This window comes from Syngnathoides biaculeatus, chromosome 22 (genome assembly GCF_019802595.1).
Source record: "Syngnathoides biaculeatus isolate LvHL_M chromosome 22, ASM1980259v1, whole genome shotgun sequence".
NCBI lineage: Eukaryota > Metazoa > Chordata > Actinopteri > Syngnathiformes > Syngnathidae > Syngnathoides > Syngnathoides biaculeatus.
In genome coordinates this window covers 15,319,060-15,335,418 of record NC_084661.1, presented here as the reverse complement: position 1 = coordinate 15,335,418, position 16,359 = coordinate 15,319,060, and the positions used below count along the sequence as shown (strand labels likewise).

Sequence of the window (16,359 nt, the reverse complement as noted above, 5' to 3'; positions counted from 1 at the left end):
TAAACTGACTTTTGCTAAAATTAACTCTAATAAACTGCAATACAGTAATTTGTTCATGTAAATAAATCACATTAAGTTTTATGCCCTTTGTGTTCAAATGATCATTATAGCGATTGGAAGATTCCGGTAATCAAAACCCTTACATTCAAAAATCAATTGTGATTAATTAATATATAATGCTAATGATATCTTTCACCGTCTTAAAGTGAACATAATTTATTAGTGTTGTCAAGCATTGAGCCACGTGACGTTTATACAGGAAGTGAAGCGTCGGAATTAAAACGCGTTGTCTCTTCAAAACAAAACATTTTGGTCACTTATCAGCCTGTCAGTAACATTTATAAGATATAAAATTACTTTGATTAGATATGTATGTTTATTTAGTGTGTTTTAAATAGATGATTGATTAACTAGGTTGCCAAAACGTACACAACACTATCAAGTAAACATTTACTTTGGAGGTCGATGACCAGAAGTGAGAGTTGTGCACGTTTACTGACATGTTTTCAAAGGCCACTCCGTCCTACTGGTACCGGTACCGTCACGTCCGAGGCCACTTTGCCCATTCACACGCACAAATGGCACCTCAATAATGCGGCCCGTGGGCTCCCGAACCCCCCGTTGCCGCCGTCGTGTCGCCGTGCCTTCGTGAGTGCCGCCGCCGCCGCCGCCAGCCTGCCAGCCAGCCAGCCAGCCATTCGCCAACATGGCCTCGCCGCTGTCCCCCCCACGCACATCTGTCAGAGCGGCGTCGGCGGTCGTCGTCGTGCTCCTGATGTCGGCGACCACCGCGGGGGGCTCCCAGGGCGACCGAGAGCCGGTGTACAGGGACTGCGTGAAGCAGTGTGTCCAGAGCAACTGCACCGGAGCTCGGCTACGGCGATATCAGACGGCCCAGCCGCAGTACATGGCGCTCACGGGTCAGAAATCCATTTTTTCCCACCTTATCATAAGTATTATTTCTTTGACTTGCTCATTTGGAAAGGCCATAGCACAGATAAAGCAGCCAGGGCAGATCACATTTGGCAGAATCATGGAAAAATACGCACATAAATTGTGATCATTACAGGGGATTTGAATGAATATTTAATTTTTTTTGAAAAATATTGTTTGTCAACTGTAAATTTTGGGAAATATCTGCTATTTGTAGCGTTTGTACTTGGTCAAGCAGTAATTTTTTTTTTTAACTCGGGGATAAAAACTAGGAAATGTGTCTGCTGTCATCAGTATTGGTAAGGTAAATAAAGCAAATGTAAAAAAAAAAATATGGAATACATGAATACCTATGCTCAACATTTTTTTGGGGGGTGGAAACACCTGAAAATGCCGATTCCCGCTCATGCAATAAATTTTGTGTTGGAAAAAAAATCCCACCAAAAAAGAATACACATTTTTTTCCACGCAATTATAACAATTTGTCAATTAACTGCGGCTTTTTGTCTTTTCACTCTTCGCGGTTCCGTCAGTCTAACTCACGAGCCAGAATTCGAGATGGACTGAAGCAAATCAATGAGACTGCACGGCCCGGCGGCGTCGCCGGAACGGGTTGGGAGCAGGTTTTTCTTGTCTTGCGAGGTACCGCGAAGGCCACGTTGGTTTTTCTTCAGCGTTGTTGGGATTCTGCTCCCCGGGATTGACGGATTAGTTCCAGCCGCCACTTTCCCGAATTATGCTTGTTGGGAAGCCAGAAGGAGAAAATAATGATACATTTTCATTTGTTATTTTTATTATTTTTGTATTGTTTTTTTTTTTATTTCATACCTTTGGCAGCCCAGTGGCAAAAGCAAATATTTTACATTAAAAAAAACTCTCACAGTCCAAATTCTTATTTATTTAAAATTGCCTACGTATACCACAAGGTACGTGGCCCAGTGAAGGAAGCTCTTCCCCTCACTTCAACATAGTTCCTGGGTATCAAAATGACTGACACACATAAACGGCAATTTCATTTTAAAGCAACAACAAAAACAATTTCGATTTTCAATTCTGTTATTAAGTGCGTTTTAAAATTTTATATATATATATCCATCCATCCATTTTCTTTGCTGCTGATCCTCAAAAGGGCCGCGGGGAGTGCTGGAGCCTATCCCAGCTGTCAACAGGCAGGAGGCGGGGTACACCCTGAACTGGTCGCCAGCCAATCACAGGGCACATAGAGACAAACAGCTGCACTCGCAATCACACCTAGGGGCAATTTATCCATCCATTTTCTTTGCCGCTTATCCTCACGAGGGTCGTGCTGGAGCCTATCCCAGCTGTCAACAGGCAGGAGACGCGGTACAGCCTGAACTGGTCGCCAGCCAATCGCAGGGCACACGGAGGCAAACAGCCGCACTCACAATCACACCTACGGGCAATTTGGAGTCTTCATTTAATGTTGCAGGTTTTTTTGGGATGTGGGAGGAAAGCGGAGTGCTCACCCGGAGAAAACCCACGCAAACACGGGGAGAACATGCAAACTCCAGGATTGAACCCGGGACCTCAGAACTGTGAGGCCAACGTTTTCCAGCTGATCCACCGTGTCGCCAAAATGATACACATATATATATATATATATATATATATATATATATATATATATATATTATATATATATATATATATATATATATATATATATATATATATATATTTTTTTTTTTTTTTTATCGTTAAAAATGAATTTGCTCAAGATCAAACATCACGAAATGTAAACATGACTTTTGTTGACATGGGAAAATCTTCATCAAGTCTGTTTGCAACTATTTTTTTGATTGCATTTGCGCAACGTTTTGCTCCTCCCGTTGCAGGTTGGAGTTGTCGCGACGACTGTCGCTACGAGTGCATGTGGACCACGGTGGGCGTGTACCAGGCCGAGGGCTACAGAATCCCGCAGTTCCACGGCAAGGTTGAAAATCCCTTTTGTGATTGAGCTTGACGGGACAAACGACCGTCCTTACGTTATTTCTCGCGTGGCGTGCGTGTCCTAGTGGCCGTTCACACGCTTCCTGTGCTTCGAGGAGCCGGCGTCCGCCCTGGCCTCGCTCCTGAACGGCCTGGCGTGCCTTCTCATGCTGCTGCGCTACCGGAGCACCGTGCCGCGCCAGAGTCCCATGTTCAACACCATCAACGCCTTCTCTCTGGTCTGGCAACTCGACGCCGTCGGAGCAAGAGCGGAATTTGTAGTGACGTAAAGATGTGTTTCTGCAGGTGTCGCTCAACGCTTGGTTCTGGTCTACGGTGTTCCACACACGGGACACGATCCTCACTGAGGTAACGCGTCGAAACTGAATTACGATTTGAACGTTCCCTGACGCGGCACGGTGGCTCAGCTGGTAAAGCGTTGGCCTTACAACCTCATCAAATAACAGATAATACTAAATGTTTTGAGTAAATGGACAATGCGTATTATACATGGGTAGATGGAAATTCCGGATTTTGGGTGCGTGTTATACTGTAAAACGTTTACAAGAGAAATTATAGTATTTCAAAAGAAATCTCGGGCGGCACGGTGGCTCAGCTGGTAAAGCGTTGGCCTCACCACCTTATCAAATAACAGATAATACTAATTGTTTTGAGTAAATGGACGGTGCGTATTGTACAAGGGGAGATGGAAATTCCTGATTTTTAGTGCGTGTTATACTGTAAAACGTATACATGGAAAAAAATCTAGGGGGACATGGTGGATCAGATGGTAAAGCATTGGCCTCACAGTTCGGAGGACCCGGTTCGATCCCGGCCCCACCTGTGTGGAGTTTGCATGTTCTCCCCGTGCCCGCGTGGGTTTCCTCCGGGTGGGCACTCCGCTTTCCTCCCACATCCCAAAAACACGTAACATTAATTGGACACTCTAAATTGCCTCTAGGTGTGATTGTGACTGCGGCTGTTTGTCTCGATGTGGTCTGCGATTGGCTGGCGACCAGTTCAGGGTGTACCGGGCTGGTATCTGCTCCAGCACTCCCCGCGACCCTCGTGAGGATAAGCAACTAAGAAAACCAATGGATGGATGGATGTTCCATGACTTTTTTTTTTTTAGTCTTCAGATGTTGCGAAAACCCGTAGTGTTTAAATATCAGTCAGTCGATGTTATTGCTAGTTTTGTTAGCCCGTCTGTGGCGTTTTGCCTCGTGCGTTAGCTGACCTCGCTAAATCTCCTTCTGTTGCGAGGAAATGGGATTTCAATTCATATCGCATGTCATCGGACGCTGTACGTGTCTTTTTCCAAAGCTCCAATTTTCGGAGGTGTTTTGCTGTTTAATTCGATTAGCAGCTTAGCCAATGAATAAAGTCCAAATGGCGTTTATTGATATGATTTCCAGCAGCAAAGATCTTGATCTCACTTCTTTTTTTTTTTTTTTTTTATTCTTGCAGAAAATGGACTATTTCTGTGCCACCGCAGTCATTCTGTACTCCATTTATTTATGCTGCGTCAGGTAACTGCCGACATTATTTTCCCCTGCTAATTAGTGTTAAATTAATACATTTCCTCTAGCCTATAATAAAGATACATATTTAGGAAGAGCTTTGACGTTTTGAGCGGTTAAGAGCGCCAATAGATTTGTCGTTAAGCTATTTTCTTAAATCTGCGTGTGCCGAGTCGTGATTTTTATGGGCTCTGCTGTATTGTGTAAAAATAACTCTTAAAAAAAATATGAGATTGACCAAATTTGGACGTACAGGAATTTGATATGTGCCTGTGATAAATCGTGTTGTTTTGTTTGCCCGCGGCAGAACGTTGGGCTTGAGGCACCCGGGGGTGTCCAGCATCGTGGGGGTGCTGCTCATCTTGGCCTTCACGTCACACGTGTCCTACTTGACCTTTGTCAGCTTCGACTACGGCTACAACATGGCCGCCAACACCTCCTTCGGTACGACGTGGGCGGATTTTACGGCCAGATGTGCTCAAAGGGTCCTCGGCGGATGACAAAAGGCTTCTTTCCAGGCATGGTGAACCTGCTGTGGTGGCTGTGCTGGTGCTGGAGGAACCGGCGGACGCTGCCGTACTGGTGGAAGTGCGGCCTGGTGGTCTTGCTCCTTCACGGCCTGGCCCTGCTGGAGCTGATGGACTTCCCCCCTCTGCTTTGGGTCCTGGACGCGCACGCCATTTGGCACCTGAGCACCATCCCCGTGCACTTCCTTTTCTACAGGTGGGGCCGCTCGCCCGTCTCGTTTTTGGCCATCACTTTGTCGCAAAAATACGAGGTATTAGAATTTATTCAGTAACCTTGACATCTAGCTCGGGATCCGTCTAGTAGGGCCACTTTTGGCCTACTAGTACATAATTATACCTTGCGGTGTAACACATCTCGACCCAACTCGTAGGCATGTGGCACACACTAGTAACCTCCCGGACCTTATGAGGAGCACCAAAATGCCCATTGATGGTTTTACCATTATGATGTCCGTGTACTAGTACACTATTTGTCCTCGTGAAGAGGACAAATTTGGTACACTAAGAGAAAAACAATCCTACTAGTAGAGTTTTTATCTACTTTTCATGCTACTTTTGATTAACCAATATCCAATTAAACCTTGGTAAATTTGTTAATCCTTTCACGGTACAGGGTCAATATTTGCAAAAAATTTAGTGGGACATTTAGTGGCGCACTAGTAGTACCGTAATTTCCGGCCTATAAGCCGCGACTTTTTTTCCCACGCGCTTTCAACCCTGCGGTGATGCGGCTAATTTATGCATTTTGTTTTTCTAACGGCCGCAAACTCGAGCGGAAAAGATAAGAGAGACCGGTGGAATATATGCGCAGAGGAAGTGACTTTTACCGGCGTGACGGTCCGCGCGCTCCCGGTGCTGCAAAGTCTCTTTGTGAGTAATGCGCACGTGCGTACATTTTGTAAATTTCCGGCCATTCTGAAACATCTCCATCCGTGCTTCTTCAACATGCGCCATTCGACAACTTGTCGCCAAGCGTTCGTGTTCGCTACGAACGTCTCGGAAAGACGAACGCAGCGAACGTACATTTATGTGTATATCTTTTTTTTTTTTTTTAATCAACTTTTGTTTTAAGGTTAGGTTATAACGTATGTTAGCTCCCTCCATGTAGATGAAGGGGAACTATGACACCGGGAGATTTCCCCGTACGCGTCTGCTACGTACCCAGAGTTCCCCTGTTAGTAACGCGCGCGCATTCATCACAAGGAGACTTTTCAGCACGGGGGAGCGCTCAGACCATCACACCGGTCCGGCCCGGTTAGCGCTGCGTTAGCGTGTTACTGCCATATGTCAGTTATTTTTATCGGTATGTTTTTTTTTGTTTTTTTTTTTGTCAACCAGCCCTGTCAGCGCGGCGCTAGTGTTAGCATTAGCGCAACGGCGCTAGCGCTAACCTCTCTGTTTATCGTCTTTCTTTGTAAATATCTCGTGTTTCAATGTGGGCACTTGCGGCTTTTAAACTGCCGCGGTGTATGTATGTACCAAATGGTATTTCCTTTACAAACGTACTCGGTGAGGCTTACAACCAGGTGCGCTCTGTAGGCCGGGAATTACGGTCCTAATATGGCACAGATGTCAATTAGCGGTCAATTCCGCTTCACGAGTAGTGAGGCAGAAATGTAGTAGTAAAAAAAGAGAAATAAAGACCAAATTCTCTTGTCTCACTAATTGTTTACTGTTGCAGTTTCCTGATAGACGACAGCCTCTACTTGCTGAACACAGAGAAGCTGGGCGTGAAAGTGGAGTAGGAGACGAGCCCCGTCGTCCGACGCCGCCGCAGCCCTCCGACCGTGGCCGGCGTACAAGTAGCCCCGCCTCCCACGTGACCCGCATGACACCTTCCATCAGGCAGAACTGTTTACATTGTTTTATTATTGGTATTTATTTGATGGATTATTTTTCCTTTATATTTACATTTGCCTTATCGTCCATATGCGAGAAAAGAGAACGAAGGTGAAAAATTTAAGATACTTTTTTTTTTTTTTTTTTTTTTTAAACTGAGTCGAGTCCAAATGCAGTTTAAGCTTCCATTCGATAGGTGGTGCCAAAATCGCCTGTAAGTGTCTGGGTAACGTGTGTGCCAAAGGTGGAAGAGTGGTGCCCCCCAGCCCCACCCACAGTCCCGTGGATTGTTCTGGAAAAAAATCGGGGCAGGTTTGTTTGAAGGTCGTTTTAGCTGACTGAGATTTTTCTCTTTTATTTTGTGCCTCTGTTGTCTCCTCTGCTGCTTTTTTTTCGTCTTATTTCCATCACCTGCTCCCTTAATTTTATTTTTGCTGCTTTTGTTGTTGTTGTTTTTGCTAGAGTGGGATGTGAAGTCTTTTATTCACCTGGATTGCCTTTTTAAGCGTGAGGACAAATTGAGAAGTACAGGAAGCATTTCTGAAAGCGTGTTATACAGTATATTATGATATTTCAAGCAAAATTTGAACAATTACTTCAGAAATTTCTTGACTGCTTTTTTTTTTTTTTGTATGGATTTCATTGCTGCAGCGTTCCCTTCACACACTCCCCCAAAACGCCAACATATTTCCGTACGTGCACCAGCGCGTCACCAGTTGGAAGTCGCCGCGACCCGGGTGGTCTCCGGTGGGGGGAGGGGGCGCGAGACGCCAGCCCGTCTCCAGGTCAGTGAGGCGGCGGTCTTAATGATTCACACGTCGATATTTTGTGTTCGGAATCGGGGTCACGCCTTTCCGTTTTGAGACGCGACAATGGCCGCTACGTATTGTGATCGCGCACAATCGGATGGTTCCTGAATGTTATGACTGGGGCGTGAGTCAAAGTACACCCTTGTGACAATTTAATGGGATACATGTACAGTGGTGCCTTCAGATGCAAATGGCCCGACTTAAAAGTTCTTCAAGATACAAATCGGAAGTAAACAAGCCGTCAAAAAGCAGCCTTCAAGCTGTCAAACTAAACAACAAGCACACAACTTTTTCTTCCGCTAGCTTGACGCTAGCACACAACGTAAACACCATGATAGGGCTAACAGATAAGCATCAAACGTCGCAATGTTGTAAGACGGATATTTGAACACAAATGGTGCATCAAGACCACTGATCTAAAAAGAAAAAAGACTGGATAGCGCATACACATCGGGCGGTATGTCGATTGGTTGAAGCTAGTTGGCCGCCATCTTGGTACTCCCAAAATATGTGGAGGACATGGTTTACAGGTTGGATTATGCCGAGGTTTTTCCTCAAGGTTTGGGACGTAGAGTTATATCTGGTCGTGTGAGCTTGACATTTTTTCAATTCTGGTAATATGAAGTATTTTTAATTTGACTTGGTAAGCCAAAAAGGAAAGTGCAAAGGAAAGACACAGAACACCGTGACTACCAAAAAACCTTGAATATTATTATCTCGGGCCCGATTTCTGTGACATGTTAACTTTTCCCAAAATACGCCGTGAAGCAATATCATCATAACATAGCAAAAAACTAAGCATTTTTTTGTCATAAAAACATTTAATTTGAAGTCAATCAGTTAGATATATTTTTGGAAATATGGAAAAATACATGCTAAACACATTGTTCATTTGTTGTCTCTGCGACGTCCTATTTCAGAGAGAAAATTGAAACTTTTTTCCTCGCATTTGAAATTCAAATTCAATTTGCAGAGTTCTGTATTATAAAATTCATCAAAAATTTCACAGAAAATGTGTTTTCTTGCTTATCCACAGATGAAGTTTGGGAAAATATTGACGTGGCTTTTTTGCGAAAAACCGTCAAAAATATAAAAGCTGAAGCAGAGAGTGAATAGTGAACAACAACAACCTTAAACAAAACTTTGTTCGAGTGAATTAAGCTCATCAGAAAATTAAAAAAAGAAACTTTACAAACAAACTTTGACAGTGTCAAAGTAAATCTTTCGAACTTACCTGTGGAATGTTTCTCACAGCCATGAAATTGGCGATTAACGCACAAGTCGGTATGCTTGTTTTGGGAGTATCAAGATGGCAGACGGCGACTTCAGTTTTTAGATCAGTGTTCAACACGTCAACCAGACAGTAAAGCAAACATCACAGGCGTATCTTCGTTGTCCTCTGCAAAGAACAACTACAACTATGACACTGAGGAGAGAGCGTGTCCATTTTTAAGCTGTATGTATTTATAATACTGCCCCCTGATGGGCAAGGCAGACATGAAGCGCAGCACAATGTCCATTGAATTAACGCCCCAGAAATGTGGCACACTGCCCACCGGTGGCCAAGGCGTGCACACCAGGAGTCGCAATGAACTCATAATGCACAAATGAATTCTTTACATATTGTCAACACTGTTTTTAAAAGTATATTCGCAAAAAAAAAATCAGCTCTATGACTGTGATGTGACAAACTCATCTCAAGGCACCACTGTGTACATGTACATCAGATGCGTGCAGTGGAACTTTTTATGGAATAATTCAGCTTTTAATGCGCATTTCACAGCTTAGTTATGCGCAAGTTCTTGTGTACCTAATAAATTGGCAAGTGAGCGTTTACATCAGTGAGCGGAGGGATTGATTTCGCTTCGTCAATAGCTTTCAACCGAGGTTGGGCAAGTCATAAACGGGGGGGGGGCGTTTATGATTAATATTTCAAATCTTTGATATTCACGGGTGGATTTCTTTGTACAAGCTAAAATGAACATTTAAATCCCAACGAAATCTTGTCAGCGCTGTATTTTATGCCATCACGTTGGTTGACCATGAAGTGGATATATTGTTATTGCGCAAAAATATTGCAACACTCCCACCCCCCCATTTTCCTTTTTGTACACGCCACATCCCTCCTCAGTGCACATCCACTGCGCCCTGGGCGAAACGCCACCTCACGAAATTCACAGCCCCAAAAAAAAAAAAAAAAAAAAACCCATGACATTTTAAGATGTTGAAAAAAAAAAAATAAATATTTGTTGATTAAGAGTTGAGGCTCGCTTGTGTTTGTGTAGAAACGGGGGTGTCGCGGGCCACGTTGTAGTCACGGTTCCCCTCAGAAACCATAAAAAAATCTTCAACTGCTATATCATAACATGAAATATATGAGCTAGTTCTGGAATCAGAAATCGAGCGTAATGGGTTATGTTGATGTTTAGTCGCACAAAAATGCCTGCAATGTCTCGTGATCGTTTGAAACTTTGGTACAGATTAGATCAAAAGTCATGGAAGTTGATACATATGATTTGTCTTTGCGGGCCAGTTAACTGAAAAAAACAGTTCAGCCGTTTTTTACAGTTCAATTTTTATTTCTTACAAAACAAAATACCCCCCACCCCCACCCAAAAAAAATGTGACAAAGCCAGATGAACATTCCGTCAGCTGGGCGACGTGAAGAACCTCCTCCCCGGCTCCGCGTAGCCGCTGTTGAAGGAAACATTTTTTTTTTTTTTTTTTTTTAGAAATTAAAAACATCACAATAGGACAATAGAAGCACCAGAATCAGCCCCGAAATGTCATCAAGCGGCGCGTCCTTCATCTTACTTCCCCACGTTCTTAGCGCGACTTCGAACCGACGCCCTGCCGGGTGCGCCCTGGCGACCGCTCAGCTCGGGAGACGTTAGCGGATCAAAGAAATGAGCTGAAAAAGGGAACGATGGGAAGAGGAAAAAAATGGATTATTTTGCCCGCGCCGCACAACTGATTTTGGAGTCAAGAATTCAAAATGGCTGTCAGAAGAGGTCATGTGACGGACGAGTGTCAGCCATACCTTCCCGTCCTTGGCCCTGGTTGCTGCCCTGGGCGCTGAGAACATGCCTCCAGTAATCCTCGGGGAGCGACAAGAACCGAAAAACCACCTGACGAAAAGACGCGGTCCGACTTTCAGGCCGCGTCAAGAGTGCCCGCCGTACGCCGAACCGGCTGAAAAGCTGCTGACCTTCGGCTGAGTGGTTGTGTCGCGCATGATTGTCGACGGCGACGGCTCCGTCAGTCCGTGGCCCACCAGAGTTGGTCCCAAAACCCGGGAAAGATTATTCTGGTCCATCTGACACTTTGGACTTTGCATCACTCTGAAAAATTAGGACATTTGTTTTTTTTTTTTTTTTTTGAAACACCTCCTTGACGCGTTAAGGCTATTTGTGTACAACATCCTGCGCATCTGGACGACAAGCCGGGATTCGAACCGCCGACCTTCTGTATTGATAAAACGGACCAATTACTTGTGAAAATGAAGCATGAGAAAGGCCAGCGTGTCTCTGTGGGGCTTGGGCAGCTCCGCGACAGTCCGGATCACGGTGGCCGTACTCTTCTGGTCGTCGCTCATCTCTGGTGAGACGGGACGGGGTCAAAGTTCAGACGTGACCGCGGCGATCGGAGGAGGCCTTCGCCGTACCCGAAGCGGCCATAAAGTTGCGGTGGAGCTTGAAGGTGACCAGCGGTTCTTTCAGCTTCCTCAGGAAGTCTTTGAGGAAGCCGCAAACCACGTGGACGTCCGAAACGTTGCTCAGTTGGAACTGCGGTTTTTTACCACCCAGGAAGCGATCGCGCAGTTCCTTGACCTGACGCTCGCCACCGGGAACTCTGTAGAGGCCTCGCTGGAACCGCACAGAAAAGTCTGGACTTTACGGGAGTCCGGCTGACCGCCGCCAGTGCGCTCACCTCCTGTAAGCCCCGCCTCTCGATCTCCTTCACGCACGCAACGATGAGCGGGGGAATTCTGGGATGCGTCGCAGGGGCGAAATCCTCCAGCGAGACCTGACGAGCAGACACGTGAACGCGGCGGCCGGTCGTTCCCGAATGTTCGGAGAATCGCCCGAACGCTCGCCAGCACCTGCTCGGCGTTCGCCGCGGCCGCGCCGGGCACGCAGGTCTCCGCGCACCTCTGCTTGCACTCGGTGTGAGAAACCATGCGGCAGTTCCTGCACTTGAGCGCCGCCCTGCCAAAGCGGATCCTCTTGCCGCAGGGCAGACACATCTCGGGCCGGATCACCTGGCGGAGGAAGATCGGCAAGTTTACCATCGAAATTTCTAGCGGGAAAACCAAAAAAAAAAAAAAAAAGAAAGAAAGAAACCTCACCGTTTTCGACAGGAAGACGTGTTTCCGACATTTTTCTTCGGTCTGTACTTGAGCTTCGCCGGGATCGCACGGAAACCACAAAGAGTTCTGATCTAGGGACAAAAAAAAAAAAAAAAAACCAAAAATCATATTTTTACTTACTTTAACTACAACGTGAATGAGGACAGCACTTTTTGCCCACCAACCTCTGGGACTGTCAGAAGCAGCAGACTCCTGCGCGATCTCCTCAGGAGTCTCCGGCGGGATTCCGACCTCCACGTGAACCTGAACTCCGGTGTCAGGGGTCGTCACTAAAGCCTTGACGGTGGTCTCCACCTCCTGAGATGCAAAAACCAACGAACCACGTCTTTTCCCGCCAACTTTGAATATTAAAGATTTCAAGATCCCCTTTGGTTGGGAGGACTGACGAGATTTAATTTGTTTTCACCTTGCCCCGATGAGTTTGTTCCTCACCTTCTCGACGTTTTTTTGCCCCGGCGGCTCGGCAGAAATATTGCCGTTGCGCCCTCGCTTTTCCGCCGGCAAGGCGACCGTCAGACCCATCGACGAACGCTGAAGAACATCAACTTAAACAAGTACATCTCCATGTGAGTGCCCGTTAGCACTTTGCTACTCAACGTTAGCTTACCCTCCTCTCTCGGGCCCGAGACCTGAGGGGTTTTAGCAGACTTGTGTCCAGATCCTGAAAGCACATAAGCTCAAAGTTAGCAACCTGCGATCGTGTCGATCTTCAGAACTGTGGAAACTACAGAGGATTAACGATGATGAGCCACCCGATGAAGTTACGGGAAAGAGTAGTGGAGGCTAGACTCAGGACAGAAGTATCAGCGGGGAACAGTACGGTTTCTTGCCTTAGAAAGAGTACCACATATGCATTATTTGTCTTGAGGATGCTTGTGGAAAAGTACAGAGAAGGTCAGAAGGAGCTACATTGCGTCTTTGTGGATCTGGAGAAAGCCTATGACAGAGTACCAAGAGAGGAACTGTGGAACTGCATGCACAAGTCCGGTGTGGCGGAGAAATGTGTTAGGATAGTACAGGAACACGTATGAGGGCAGCAGAACAGCGGTGAGATGTGCCTTAGGCGTGCCAGAAGAATTTAAGGTGACGTTGGGACTGCATTAGGGATCCGCGCCGAGCCCCTTCCTGTTTGCGGTAGTAATGGATAGACCGACAGACGAGGTTAGACTGGAACCCCCTCGGACCATGATGTTCGCAGATGATATTGTGAAAGCAGGGAGCAGGCGCAGGAGGCGACCCCCTTACGGCACAAGCCGAGAGAAAAAGAAGAAGAAGAAGTAGTAGTACAGCGGCCTTACCAAGTCGTCATCTGTCCGATCGTAGCTGATGTCGGAGTGCGAAAAGAAGGATGACTCGTCGATGGCAGACAACCTGAAGCCCGGGGAGTTTGTTAAGTGCACTGGGATGTAAATTTGTCACCAGGGCATGACAATAACTCCCCCCCCCCCCCCCCCCCACCGAAGCAACTACTGTGGCTGGGGGTTTCCCAGAGTTACTAGCCACTCAGCATTTTCTCAGAATTTTGCCGTTGGGTAATCGGGGTTAGGTGCTGACCCCGATCCATCACGCCTCAAAGTTCATTCATGAATGGGGAAAGGGTCTGACAAAGATTGCAATGAAATTTGTCATGTACGTTTTGTTTTTTTATTTTTTTTTACCGTTTGCTGCAGCGGTGCAAGGTCTTGTTGGCGCCTTTGTGTTCGAAGGTGGCCAAAAGGGATTTCTGCTCCTCGTTCAAACACGCGCTGGATTTGGTGTCGTGGACCAGGATGTCGCACATGAGCTGCATCTGCCGCTGCTGTCCACATAAACGACATAAGCGCCGCTGTTAACTTTATCCCGAGACTTTGAAACGTACCAGGTCCAATTCGGGATCCGCCTCAGTCAAGGTTTTTCGCGGGGAGGGGGTTTTGAGTGTTCATCCGGACCCCCAGCGGATGAGTCTCACCAGGTACTGAAAGTCGCCCTCCATCTTGTAGCGTTTCCTCATCTCCACGTCCAGCTGGTTGCGGGCGTGCTTGAGCTTGACCTCCAGCCCGGCTTTGGCCACGTCCGACTTGACCAGCAGCTCCTTGTACTTCTTCAGCTCCGTCTCGGCGTGCAGCCACCGCTTCCTGATGCTCTCGACGTTTCTCAACACCTCGATGAACTCTGCGAACAAGCGGGACAAAAGGCCGGCGGCGTTCACTAGCACGGAAGCGACGCGATTCATCCGGAATATTCTTCTGCGCCGCCTCCGCTCACCGAGCTCGACGTTCCTGGCGTTTTCCTCAATTGTGATTCGCTGGAGACAGAGACCCAGCAGCTCCTCCGTGATGACTTGGGACTCCCCCATGACTCGCAACTTTTGTTGTGAAGGTGTTCTTCTTCCTGTCCGCTTGAGAGTTGATTGAACTTTTATTGTGGTGGTTGAGAATGTGCGTTTGTGACTGGGGAAAAGCTCCCACAATTCGCCCGTGTTATTCAGTTTTGCTCGCTCAAAAAAGGACATTTGTGGCTTAGTGTTGAGCAGCTCAGAGCAAGCAAGCGATTTGTCGCTTGAACCGTCGAAATATGAAAATGATTTTAACTGTTAGGAACTCACATTCTGCAGGTGAAGGAAGTGTTGCCGGTTGCTTCTGTCCCTCGTCGCGGTGGGCGGTGACGTCATTTATGCAGGTGGGCCAAGTCGACAAGGAATTAAAAAAAGTTATTAGAATAATTTTTAAAAATGGAATAATTCATACACTTGTCATATCTGCTAAAACATTAAGTGAATTTGTTTAGTTATTGATTTTGTTGTCGCTTTTCGTATCTTCGTGATACATAAAATACGAAGGGACGAAAATGCAGTGACGGTGAATGTCCGCTTGAGGGAGTCACGTGTCCGGATGTTGACATTGAGCGCAGGCCGCGGCCACTGATCAATGGATGGCTCACTGAAGTCGCCATCCGCCATTTTGATACTCCCAAAACAAGTCTGCCGACCTGTGCAGCAGGTAGATTAGAAAGATTTACTTTGACATGATTAAAGTTTGTTTGCAACGTTTTTTTTTTCATTTTCTGATGATCTTAATTCACTTGAACAAAGTTTTGTTTACAGTTGTTGTTGTTCGCAGTTCACTCTCTGCTTCACCTTTATAGGCCGACGGTTTTTCGCGAAAAAGCCATGTCGATATTTTCCCAAACTTCATCAGCGGATCAGCAAGAAAAGACATTTTCTGTGAATTTTTTTGATAAATTCCATCATACAGAATTCTGCAAATGGAATTTGATTTTCAAATGCGAGGAAACTAGTTTAAATTTTCTGTTTGAAATCGGACGTTGCAGGGACAACAAATAAACAATGCATTTAGCATGTATATTCCTATTGCGAGTCTTTATTTCCAAAAATATATCTAACTTGCTTGTGCTTGTTTTTTTTTTTCCTATGTTATGGTGATAGTGCTTCACAACATATTTTGGGAAAAGTTAACATGTCACGGAAATCGGGCCCTAGATAATAACATCAAGATTTCTTGCTAGTCACGGTGTTCTGTGTCTTTCCTTTGCACTTTGGCGGGGGGCTTACCAAGTCGAATTAAAAAGCCTTCATGTTACCAGAACTGAAAAAAATGTCAAGCTCACACAACTAGTTTTAATTCTACATGGCAAACTTTGAGGAAAAACCCCGGCATAATCCAACCCGTAAACCATGTCCTTTGCACGTTTTGGGAGTACCAAGGTGGCGGCCGACTGTCTCCAACAAATCGACATACTGCTTTGATGTGTATGCGCTATCCAGTCAGTGGTTGCAACAGAGAATGCTGGGACAAAAGATGAAAATGATGATGATGATGATGATAGGGGGGGGGGGGGGTGAAGATGAGTATTAATAACCAAACATACTACGAACACACTCATGCACTCTCCTTCTTATCGGATGGCAGCTAGCGTAAATTTGTTTGTTAAATTCCGTTCACTTGTGTTTAACTTTTCCGATCAAAACATTTGCATTTCGTTTGCTTTTAAACATTGATCGGAGGAACAGGGTTTGTATTTGACGTGCAATGCATTAAAATTGACACATTAAATACGTTTTTTTTTTTTAAGTTTCCCTGCAGCTTCAATCGATTTGCATAATGCACTTTGGTGGAATCTTTTGCTTTGTTTTCCCATTTTTAATCACAAAATTACAGTTTAAGCCATCACACAATAACATGAAAAGTGCTATTTGGGGAATAAAACCTCATTCCCGTTCAGTTGTTATCCATGATGACTTGTGTTCGCTGACTAGTTTCGGACTCTGACCCCCGGGCTCCTGTGGGTTGTAACACTCCTGGGGGGGGGGGCACAAAAGTATGAATGGACCTTATTCTTCCTCCTTCAACTCCTGATTTGTGACCGTGTGGTGAAGGGCATGAGAAAAAGTGAAAGGGAAAGACAGGTCGGTG

The 16,359-nt window shown here is 45.7% G+C and overlaps 2 protein-coding genes across 3 annotated transcripts; one reads left to right on the top strand and one right to left on the bottom strand.

Annotated features, from left to right (window-relative positions):
• Nucleotides 1-491: 491 nt before the first annotated feature.
• Nucleotides 492-10,092, top strand: pgap3 (post-GPI attachment to proteins phospholipase 3). Its single transcript, XM_061809897.1, has 9 exons — nt 492-648; nt 745-920; nt 2,790-2,887; nt 2,970-3,122; nt 3,190-3,252; nt 4,351-4,412; nt 4,711-4,847; nt 4,922-5,126; nt 6,612-10,092. Exons 1-9 carry the CDS (start codon nt 593-595, stop codon nt 6,673-6,675), a joined length of 1,014 nt encoding a protein of 337 aa, XP_061665881.1. The 5' UTR covers nt 492-592; the 3' UTR covers nt 6,676-10,092.
• An 87-nt stretch (nt 10,093-10,179) lies between these two features.
• On the bottom strand, nt 10,180-14,642 carry si:ch1073-416j23.1 (rac GTPase-activating protein 1). Of its 2 annotated transcripts, XM_061809896.1 has the most exons (17): nt 14,532-14,642; nt 14,192-14,324; nt 13,896-14,098; nt 13,606-13,745; nt 13,246-13,318; nt 12,555-12,608; nt 12,380-12,478; nt 12,112-12,244; nt 11,927-12,018; nt 11,681-11,839; nt 11,509-11,604; nt 11,243-11,444; nt 11,070-11,175; nt 10,787-10,919; nt 10,619-10,706; nt 10,393-10,489; nt 10,180-10,272 (listed from the first exon to the last, which is right to left on the bottom strand). In XM_061809896.1, exons 1-17 carry the CDS (start codon nt 14,595-14,597, stop codon nt 10,227-10,229), a joined length of 1,920 nt encoding a protein of 639 aa, XP_061665880.1. In that variant the 5' UTR covers nt 14,598-14,642; the 3' UTR covers nt 10,180-10,226. The 2 variants fall into 2 exon arrangements, with proteins under 2 accessions (XP_061665880.1, XP_061665879.1); XM_061809895.1 differs by having other exon boundaries at nt 11,681-12,018.
• Between the last annotated feature and the right edge of the window lie 1,717 nt (nt 14,643-16,359).

What these genes read in the sequence shown, in the direction of transcription:
- pgap3 (XM_061809897.1), top strand. Translation starts at nt 593, where the DNA reads ATGCGGCCCGTGGGCTCCCGAACCCCCCGTTGCCGCCGTCGTGTCGCC. An exon ending in CCATCAACGCCTTCTCTCTG is followed by an intron (nt 3,123 to 3,189) that starts GTCTGGCAACTC and finishes GTGTTTCTGCAG; the next exon opens with GTGTCGCTCAACGCTTGGTT. An exon ending in ATTTATTTATGCTGCGTCAG is followed by an intron (nt 4,413 to 4,710) that starts GTAACTGCCGAC and finishes TGCCCGCGGCAG; the next exon opens with AACGTTGGGCTTGAGGCACC.
- si:ch1073-416j23.1 (XM_061809895.1), bottom strand. Translation starts at nt 14,597, where the DNA reads ATGACGTCACCGCCCACCGCGACGAGGGACAGAAGCAACCGGCAACAC. An exon ending in CGCCAGGAACGTCGAGCTCG is followed by an intron (nt 14,099 to 14,191) that starts GTGAGCGGAGGC and finishes GCTTGTTCGCAG; the next exon opens with AGTTCATCGAGGTGTTGAGA. An exon ending in CTCGGGCCCGAGAGAGGAGG is followed by an intron (nt 12,479 to 12,554) that starts GTAAGCTAACGT and finishes GATGTTCTTCAG; the next exon opens with CGTTCGTCGATGGGTCTGAC.